At 36.9% G+C, this 11,226-nt stretch overlaps 1 protein-coding gene across 2 annotated transcripts in view; it reads left to right on the plus strand.

Annotated features, from left to right (window-relative positions):
* The window catches only part of GPR160 (G protein-coupled receptor 160), a 23,180-nt gene extending 12,475 nt beyond the window's left edge, over positions 1-10,705 (plus strand). Inside the window, exons 1-2 of one of the 2 annotated variants that reach the window (XM_044061974.1) lie at positions 3,550-3,618; positions 9,106-10,705. In XM_044061974.1, coding sequence (XP_043917909.1) covers positions 9,364-10,425 — 1,062 coding nt within the window. In that variant the 5' untranslated portion in view covers positions 3,550-3,618; positions 9,106-9,363 and the 3' untranslated portion in view covers positions 10,426-10,705. Of the gene's footprint in view, positions 1-3,549; positions 3,619-9,105 lie in introns of those variants that run through there. The other variant, XM_044061973.1, reaches the window with a different exon arrangement.
* Positions 10,706-11,226: the final 521 nt, after the last annotated feature.

The raw sequence follows: 11,226 nt of genomic DNA on the forward strand, positions 1-11,226 counted from the left end.
AAAGGCCCAAAAATAGGGACACATTTTAAATATTACTCTTACAAACTTAGAAAGTTGATTGAATAACAGATTTTGCATTAGCATGAAATTTCTGGAGTATGAAGTCTGTAACTCAAACATCTGTTATCATTTTCTGACTTTAAGCCTCGATGTTTTGCCAGTGATTTGCCAGAAAACCAAACTTTTATGAAGAACAGACCAAAATATGAGACAAAAATCTGGACATTCTGCGAAGATCTGTACAGTTGCTAGGCATGTTCATGGGTGACTTTAATTACCTCACTATTAACTGGAATCATATATGACACTAAACATACAAGCACAGAGATTCCTGGATTTTGTAACACAAACTCCCTGGACCAGATTGTCAATATACCAAGGAGGGGTGCAACCATACTGGAACTGGTCCTCATTAATATGGGAGAGTGCTGGCACACTCCCTAATGTAATGTCTTCTCTGTAAGATCAGACCACAAAATGGTTCACTTTGACGTAAAAATAAAACTAGAAATGGAAACCCCAGCTATACATGGAATATTCAGGAACTACTCTAAGACTAACTTCCTACTATTAAGTGATAACCTGGCAAAATTTCAAGCTAGCATAAACCCTGAGAACACTGCTGCCTATGCAGAACTGCTGACAGAAACCTATACAAGCCTATTAATTGTTGCATAGAGGCAGCTGTACCCATCAGGAAGAAATACAGAACTAACTCAAAAAGCAAGCCACCCTGGTGGAATCACAACATCAATAGGTTGCATAACAGAAGGAAGAAAGTCATGGCAAAAATTAGGAGGTGCAGCACCCAGAAATATAAAAGCACTTTCATCAAACTAAACAAACAACTCAGAGGTCAAATAAAGTGTACCAAAGCCAGATTCGAGGTAAATTTTGCCACCCAGTCCAAGAACAAGCACAGGGCATTCTTTAGCTATGTCATCCTCAAAGGCAATACACAGCTGTTTCTAGAGCTCATTGTAAATGGAACCCCCCATACTGAGACGGAAGATATAGCAAACTTACCGGCCGGCAAATTCAACTCCATCTTTACCCCTGTCTCCCTTTCAATCTTCCCTCAGGTAATACCATGAAACATAACTCCCCCTGCTAAGACAGGTCCTTAATGCTGTCTCTAAGGCTGAGAACATTGCATTAATGGGCCCAGACAATATCCCAAGATACCTTCTTAACAGCATGAAACCTGACCTCTCAGGTCCTCTGGTATTGCAATTTAACTGTAGCCTCAAAACAGGCATTGTGCATCATGAATGGAGAACAGCAACAGTCATCCCTCTGCACAGAGGTGGGCCATCTACAGACCCTGGAAACTACAGACCCATAAGTCTCACTATTCTCATATGCAAAGCCATGGAAATAATTATCAAGGAAATGATTAGTAATGACACAGGACACCTCCAGACACTAGACCCAATGTCAGAGGCAGGTCATGCCAACTGAGACTTGGTGGACTTCTTTGAGAAAGTCACTAAAGCAATGGATGAGGGCAAAATCGTTCACATTGCCTACCTTGACTTGGCCAAGGCATTTGACACAATCCCCCACTGAAACATTGTTGACAAATGTAAGAGGTTAGGTACAGACCTTTATGTCACCCTGTGGATAGCCAGCTTGTTCACAGACAGGACCCAGGAAATTAGAATTGGGAAGTCCACCTCTACAAAGAGGCCTGTCACAAGTGGAGTCACTCTGGGATAGGTCCTGGTACCGCTCCATTTTGACATTTATTTCTCTGAAGTGAAGGCCAATGTCAGTGGCCTCTGACTGACTAAATCTACAGATAATTGCAAATTAGTTGTCATTGAATTGCCCACCAGCGCAAATGTTCTACAGGAAAGGCTGACACAGACAAATAGCTGGTGTCACAGCCATGGACTAAAACTAAATGCAAGAAATGCATAACAGTACCCTTCAGGAAGTCATCCACCCTTGGTAACTGTCATATTGACAACACACCACTAAGAGTTGACCCGGTGGTCAGGGACTTGGGGACGCACATAGACAGTAGTCTAGCCTTTGACCATCATGTGTCTACAATAGTGAGGAAATCATTCTATGTTGTGCAACTTATAAAGAAAGGTATGGCATATAGGTCCAAGGAAGTCATGGTTCCACTGTATTCGGAATTCATCAGACCTATCATTGAGTACAATGCCTCCTTGGTATGTACCTAGCCAGGCATATCCAACAGTTGGAACGTCCACAGAAATTCCTCACTAAAAGAATACAGAACATAAGTAACATGTCCTATGCAGACCACCTGAAGGCCCTATCTCTGTATTCTGTTTCCTACAAGCTATTGAGGGGAGATCCATGTCTGGTATACAAGGCATTCTCAGACCCCTCTCTGATGGACCTCCTGTATATCCACAAAACAAACAACACTAGAATTACCTTACCTGTTCTAAAGACTTAAACCTTGCCTGTGATATAAATAGGACCTGCTGGAGAGACAAGTATGTATCTCAGAGACTAACCCTTTTCTGGAACAGGCTCACCATTCATGTGAAGCAGAGTTCCTCCCTAACCCAATTTAAGTGTAACTTGGACAGTTGGATGGGGAACAGGAAATTCATCCCTAGTTTGACACCTGTGCCTCTAATGGATACAGGAGGCCTGTAAATGATTAATTTCCCAGGCCCCTGCTTATACTCATCAAGGGTACCAGAACTTGTCAGGGATTTGGGATGTGTGACTAGGCTTAAAAAAGCCCTTGTGGTCATTAGCCTATTAACACTTTTGAACCTACTAGCTACTCCCTTGAATTGTCTTTTTAGCATGTACCATGGCTGGCAAGACCACCTTCTGTGAGGTAGGGTGGTCTGTGAATCAGAAAAGGTTACACAAGGGATTAACTACTCAAGATAAGACTTACTACTAGTGGCAACCCTTCCTGAGTCCATTGAATAGTGTCTGGTATAGTGTATATCCCACAGCCACTTTCTGGTTATTTTGTTTTTATAACATGCCCTCTTTTAGTATATGTTAGGACATATAAACTGCTATTTTGTCACTAATGTATGAGTTCTCTTCGAGCAATACTGTAACATTGCCAATGAACATATATTATTCATGTGAACTTAAAGGTGGGTTTAGAGCTAACCATTACTGCTGTAAGAACTTCAGTACATTGTAGTTATCATTTCAATGACAGACTGCATACCATGTAGAGATTTTTTGTAATTAAAAAAGTCCTGTTTATGAATACGTTTGCTATGGAGGTAACATCTGGGCCAATATACTCAAAACTGTTTCTTGGCGACCCTGAGCTTGTTATAGTTATACCTCCCATTGCACAGCTCTCAAGAAATCAGGGACAAATCTCAAAAAAAGCAGGGACAAATCCAGAAATAATCAGGGTTACTTTCAAAATATTAGTACTATTAACTAGAAACATTGCATATTAATTTGCATTTTCTTATTCTATCATTTTCTGAAGTAAAATAAGTTTATAACTTTAATTATTGTCATTATTTATTAAGTGTCATTCACCACCTTTTCTCCAAAAGTCACACTTTTTAAGAGGGACTAAGAGGGACGGAGTTCAAATTTGAGTCAAAATCATGGATGCCCCTGCAAATCAAGGACAGTTGAGAGGTATGTTTCATTGTGACAGCAGTTAGTCATATGGTTTCACTACCTGGCCAGCTATTGCATCTTCTAGTAGGGAAGCAATGGTCACTACATAGAATATGTCAGCAGTAGCAACTGTGCTATGATGATAATAGGGAAGTTAGAGCTTTCTAGTTTGGAAAAGCAGATGGGCTCATCATTGCATTCTGATCTCTGTAAAAATCTGTTTTGCGACAGTTGTTAAAGTCTTTATACAATCTGCCATCCAACATATGCTTTTCTACAATGAACATAGCAGGATCACATATGTTAACTGAATTTGCAATGCAGAGGTATGTTGCTGCATTAAAGTCAATGTGTACAAAAAAATCATACATGAGGAATAAACCAAATATTTTAATATTAGAAGTAAAAAAGGTGATGGAATTAACTTCCATGAGCCCTAATAAGCAAAATGTTAATTCTGTCGAAGGTATATTTTCTTATATTTTATGGAAGAAATTCACATCAGTTTTTAGTATCTTATGTAAACAATGACAGTTTCTTACCTTGGGTCATAGTTTATTATCATATAAAGAGTTAATACCTACAATTAATTGCTGGAGGGGTCAAAGATTGCATGATAGATCAGCCTGTACTGCTGTATTTACATATATATCCTAAACACGTGGGATGATTTACAGTAGTTGTTGCTATCTATCTATCTATCTATCTATCTATCTATCTATCTATCTATCTATCTGCATATCGATCTATTTTTCTGACCAGGTTAGTCCCACTAGGTCAGTGGCTCCTTTTCAGGGGAGACCTGAGGTGACTAATTAGGAAAAATTTGGCCAGAACTCCAGAGAAATTCCATTACTCTTTTTTTATAAGTACTGTAGGATATTTTTTTTATATCCACCTGAAGTTTTCTACCACCAACCTAGGCAGATGAGACAATAGTTTGACATCTTATCTGAAAGACAGAAATTTTATTTATTTAGTTTGTTAACTGGCTAAGTGAGCTGGTCCAATGACTATTTTCAGCCATGAACTGGGCAAAAAGGCAACAACAGCATGGTTACACTGAGTATATACGTTAGAACACTGAAATTATCACAGTTGTATAGATAGCAAAACAGAAGTAGGACACAAGAATTCATAGAGGGTAAGTTAATTAAAAATGGCAGATGTACAATACAGCTGTGTACAAGATATATATATATATATATATATATATATATATATATATATATATATATATACACACACACACACACACACACACACACACACACACATATATATATATATATATATATATATATATATATATATATATATATATATATAAATATATCAGATTGACTTTTCAGAAACTTGAAAAAAATATCAGAGACCATATGATGGAGTTTCTGAAAACTCCAACATTAAAAAAAAAAAAACATACACACACACACACACACACACACACACACACACACACACACACACACACACACACAAAATTTGTTTACATTTTTTATGCAAGCCCCTGCGCAACCCCCACACCTCCTGCAAATTATATATACCAACTCCGAGATCACACTAGAGTGAGGAAAAGGGTAAATTTTCTGATCCACTCGGAACTGCGATCTCCATTGAAAAGTTTCAGTTTTTCAAAAACTCGATCATATGGTCTCAACCATATGGAGATCAAGTTTCTAAAAACTCAATCAACTGATAGCATCCTACATATATATATATATATATATATATATATATATATATATATATATATATATATATATATATATATATATATATATATATAAAATGTACAAAGTGATTAATAGTAATGTTGGCAGTAAAATATTTATGAGCACATAATTGTTGTAAGTTTTAGCATATGAATAGAAAAGCAATAGGAAGAAGGCTACCCTGTGTCATCAAAATAAGTGTAGATATTTTAGTTAGTTGCCAGTGAAAGGGAATTAGAAACTTACCGCTCTGGAGTGTGCCAATGAGTAAATTCCTTAAAGCTGCAGGCTGTCTCATAGAAGTCTTTTTCAGTAGTGACCAAGGTGTGTGAAGGTCTTTGTCATGGTAGCCTATCCCAACATCTTAATCAATAGGTATGTGCCTAATAAATAGAAATGTTTTAATGGCATGCAGTAGTGTTCATGTATGAGTTTAAAAGTAAGTGTGTTTAGCAGAAATTAAACTCTGGCTTCCATAGCAATCCATTTTGTTCTTTTGACTGTTACTGTGATGTTCCCTTTTATTTTCAGAATGTCTGAATCTTAATATTTGTTCTGTTGTTTGTAACATTGAAATAGTATGTTGGAAGTGCAGAGAGATAAAAAGTATTGCCTATTCCTGTCTTGGAAAAAAGAACATTTTTGGCACTGGAGTTATGTGCTTAAGAAATTAGCAGGTGGGAAATTTTATATAATGCTTTAAGCTGCCTAAAGACTATCAATCCATTGCTTTTATGTGCATTAAATCTTAATTTTTTATCAAGTATAACACCTAGCTTTGCTGGATTGTGAATTGGCAGTTCTTCTTCTTCTTTCAGCTTTTCCCAGTTAGGGGTCGCCACAGCGGAACTCCGGTCCGCTAATGATTGGCAGTAGTTATTTTTTTTATGGTGCCAAGGTGCCAGCCCGATGCCCAACCTTCAACACAGGCACACCCATTCACGCACGTCTTTCGAACGCCACTCAAATGCAGGGAGGACATACAGACTCCACACAGAAGGCGCTCCAGCCAAGAATTGAATGGGAGAACCTCTTGCTGTGAAGCGACAATGCTACCGCTGCACCTTTGTGACTTTTTATGGGTCAGTAATTATAGGTTGTTTTAGCATGTTCAGTCTCCTAGGAGTCCCAGATATCATAACTGAAGACTTTTTAGTATTGACTGTTAGCGCTTTACTATCATCTATCTGCAAACATTTGAGAAGTCATTTAGGAGTTGTTTGTTTAGAATGCTGGCTGATTTGTAGGTGCTGGTGAACAATATATCATCTGCATATACTGTACAGGGGTCATGTGGTAGGTTATATGGTAGAGAGTTAATGAACAGTGAGAAGAGAACAGGGGCATAGTACAGATCCTTAAAGTAGACCTCTGGTAGCTATGCCATTTTGTGATAAGAAATGGTTGAAAGGCTGATAATGGTCCTAATGGATAGATAAGACTTTGGTGAACCACCATACTACATCCTAAGAGTCTCCAGTGCTAGACAATTTCTGAAGAAGCAAAGGGCAATCAGCAGTTTTCAAGTCTCACTTAAGGTAAAGGAAAATGATGCCTGTAATAAGGGATTTTTTCGTATTACTAAAACTGTCTTTGGTTGCAGGGTACAGTGCTGTCAATGTGTTGTAGTTAGATCTGAAGCACTGCTGTCTGTCTGTGAGGATGTTGTATTTTGTATCTTCTCTAGTATTTAACCATAGGCGTATTTCTTCTAGTATTTTGTCTGGTGGACATGTATTAGCTATTATACAGAAATCACTGAATGAGGTTAGTGAGCTTATGTTTGGGTGATATATAATCAGAAGCTGTGGGGAAGTGAGTTGCTGGGTAGAGTTAGACTGAATATGTATTTCAGAGGGCTGCTGAGAATGTTGCTTTTTTATCTTGGCAGTTCATGATGCAAGATGTGAAAGTCTAGGTTGTAGTCAAGCAACTTCCTACACCTTTTGAATTTCAGTTTGGTAATAGTTTTAAGGTAGAATGGGGGGGTGGAGCAGGAATGAAGAGGTAGTGTTGTTAATGGGAAATAACTGTTGATAAATTTAGTATTAGCAGTGGGTTGTGGGAGTGCTGAAATATTGCTCTTCATTTTGTTTGGATTTAACAATTTGGATTATATCATAGAGGCCATTTTTAGAAATAATGTATTAGTACCTAAATACTTGATAACTTGGAAGAACTTGTACTGTTTAAACATACTTGTCTTCAGTATGAAAATAATTATTTTAGATAGCTTTGAAAGTTGTAACACATGTACCACTGCCACCCAAATAGTAGACAGAAGCAAAAAAGCCTCTCTAATCACTGAACACCTCTAAATGCTGTCACACCCTTCATGTTACTGCAGTGTCTTCTTTGTATATGTGTGCATTTGTTTATAGCTGTCAGCACGTTCCATGCATTGCATATATTAAAATATCTTTAAAGCACCAACATATTGCTGATATGAAAAATGAGCATAAACACAAGTAGCTGTCTTTCAAGGTATAAGATTTGAGTGAGTATTATATGCGCAATATTTTGATCAAACAGTTGTATATAAGCTAATGTTTTAACAGCGCAGCTATATAGACAGTTAAAAGTTAGAATAACCAGAGGTTTTCAGAATTATGGATTACTTCTTGGAAAAGGTGTATTACATAAATGTATCCTGACTTACTCAGCATCAACATTTCATTTTTATTTAATAGAACTGGATATATTAAGATCAGGTGTCCCAGTGGTAGAGTGGTTAGTGTTGCTGACTCAGTGCTTGTCCTGTAGACACATCCTTAATGATATAATTTATATGAGGAAATTGTGCGTCCTCCCTATCATTGGGTGGGTTTTTGCTGTAGTCTTTTATTTCCTCCCTTGTCCCAAAGAATATTTGATTCTTGCAAACTGCATGTGTGTAGGTTTTGTGTGCGTTATATGCTAGACTGGAGTCTTATCCAGCACTTGTTCTCTGCCTCACTTCCATTGCCTTCTGGACAGACTATAGTTCTCCAGTAAGCCTGAATAGGATATAATGCATGCCAGAAAATTTAACAAATACCTCAGGACTCAGGAACTGGAAATATATTGTATTTGTATGCAGAGATTCTGTTAAAACACCATGGCTTAACTAAATGGTAGATATTGAATGTACATATCTTTTTTTTATATCAGTAATAATCCTGAGCCTAGTATATATATGTTCTTGTTGTTTTGTTATTACATGCACTATTTGATTGGGTTGTGTATAAAATATTTTTGCACTATATATTAGACTGGATGAAGACTACACAGCGTTATAGTTTGTATTCTTGTCAAGGACTAAAGTCTTCTTTAAATTTCATTACCATAAAAGCAAGAACACAGAATGGCTGTAACAGTTAGATGTCACATTTTGTAAACTTCTTTAGTGTTGGAGTATTTACCTATTTTTTTCCATGTTTGACTTTTGTAGTATTTAAACCTGTCTTATAAAACAGAAACTTTATTGTCCACTCCGTATTGTTGTTCTTTCAATAATTACATTAAGTTTCTCACTTGTTAGCATATCTTTGGAAAGGGAAAGGAAACCAAAGATTTAGTTAAAAACCCATATGGATAGAGAAAAGATGTACTGACCCTGTGCAATAGGCTCACTGCCAGGAACCAAACAGGAAAATCAAGCACTTTGAGGTAGTAACAATAACAGCTATACCCAGTCTGCTGCCCTTGTCTATACCATGTTATCCTAAATGAGAGTTGTCTTCTGCTGCAATAAAAAAAAGCAAAATATATCAAAATCTTGGTTCTAACAATTTGTTTTTTTCTTTTCCAGATGAAAGGTTGACCCCATTGTGTGCTGTCAGATATTTTAAAGCATGTAACAGAGAAAATTAAAAAAAAAAAAAAAGATGTGTTAACCACGCAAAATACCTCACAGCTCCTTCTTCTGACATTTAAATGGATTTTTCAGTGTTTTGAAAAACAGTCTGAAAAGACTACATTATACACTAGAAGTCTGCTGTGAAATTCACATTCCCTAAAGAACCAGTCTTAAGGTCTTAGGACAACGACTGAAGTCTTCCACAACAACATGGAAGTGTTGAACTGGGCATCAAATATGAGCTTCAGCTCTGTGAGTGGATCAACATTGATGGCTATAATACAAGTCAAGGAATCAGACAAAGACGAGACCTACATCATCGACAATACCTATTTGTTCTGTTACTTATTTTTCTTAAAATTTATTTTCAATGTTTTAACTGTTGTTTTGATGAAGACTAAACTGTTGCAGAGCTTTCTTGGACTCTTCTGCTTGTCACTTTTCCTTGCAGATCTGCTACTGCTCTACTTAGTTATAGAAGTGAAGGCCCTTAGCATGTCAGAAAGAAGTTCTGCCTTGTGTTCTTTGCTAGTCTCCTTTTCTAGAGTTTACAAAGTGGTTCCACTGCCTGCCTTTGTTTTAGGGGCTGTTGACCATCTGTATTTCTTTCAGCTGGCCTCATGGTGTAAAATGACATGGTACTGTGTGCAGATATTGGTAATTTATCTGTCCGCTCTTGTCTTTGAGGCTGATTCCACTGCACTGTCTCCTGTTATGCTCTTGCCGATAAATGATTCAGTAGATTACATCCTGTGCCCAATTCAAGGTTCCGTTGCCATCTCTGCATACTGCATCATTCTGGTACTTGCTGGAATCCTTATTTCACTGTTTTTCTGGAAGGATATGTTTTCTTTGGCTAAACTGCATATTAACCATTTGCTAGATGCTGAGAATGTAAGTGGAGTAGATGTTTCATCTAGTGACATCTCTCCTATGGGCAGCAGCAAAGCTGAGACCGGATGCAAGTCATTACAGATGCATCCTCTCCTAAGTTGTCATCACAGACGGCTGCTTGCTATTGCAACATGCTTTCTAGTCTACTGGTTTGTGTTTCTCTTTATGAATATTTTGGGAATGCTTCTCCATGTTCCCATTCCCTCTTACGTGAGTGTTAACATTTTATGGGCTTTGTCTCTTAACAGTTTTCTCACAGGAGCAGTTTACTGTTTTAGAAGTATGCATTTGACAGAGGAGTCATGCTTCCCTGATGGTGTTTGTAATTGGACTTTTTTCCTTAAAGCTTGTCAAAATGATGTAGAGCAACCGGAGTGAGTAACAGTTACGAGGTGCAGTGTTGTACAAAAGCAACATTCTGATTCAGAACAAATCAGTATAAAGGTTTGTTAGCACTGGTTGTCTACACTTCAAACTGCTATCTACAGGCATATATTTAAAGTGCAAAGTATTGTTTCATAGACTGTTTTATTGGGTAACATTCCATTAGCATTTTATAGAGAGTAATATAATTCTGCAAGCTGCTCACTGCATTTATCTCATGTGCCTGTAAATTTACAATATGCATTTGTATATGTATGCACATATATGTGTGTGTCTATATATATATATATATATATATATATATATATATATATATATACATACATAATATATATATACATATATATATATACACACACACACGTGTATACACACACACACACACACACACACATTTATATATATATATATATATATTTGTAGTGTATTCTCATATATCGGTGAAAGGTTGTAGACATTAGTAAGTATGCAGGATTTAAAAACTCTCCCTGACTTTTCCTTGCAATTATGTTTACTTGTTGTCTATACCACAGTACTTGCTAAGTGCTTTACTGGCTTTCAGAGCACTCTATATGTATGTCACATTGCTGCATTTACATGCTTTTTCATCACTTATTAATTGTTTCAACAAAATATAGAAATGTACAAACAGGAGTAAGAAAAAATTTCACAGTCTGTGCATTGTGTTTGCATAAAACTTTGTATAAGAGCATGAGTTATCGCTCACCAAGTTCTAATAGTAGTAGGAACAACTGGACTAACAAAAAAAAAAAAAAAATTCCAAGCATACTTAAA

Source organism: Protopterus annectens, chromosome 2.part0 (assembly GCF_019279795.1).
Source record: "Protopterus annectens isolate FY-2018-M chromosome 2.part0, PAN1.0, whole genome shotgun sequence".
NCBI classification, from domain to species: domain Eukaryota; kingdom Metazoa; phylum Chordata; order Ceratodontiformes; family Protopteridae; genus Protopterus; species Protopterus annectens.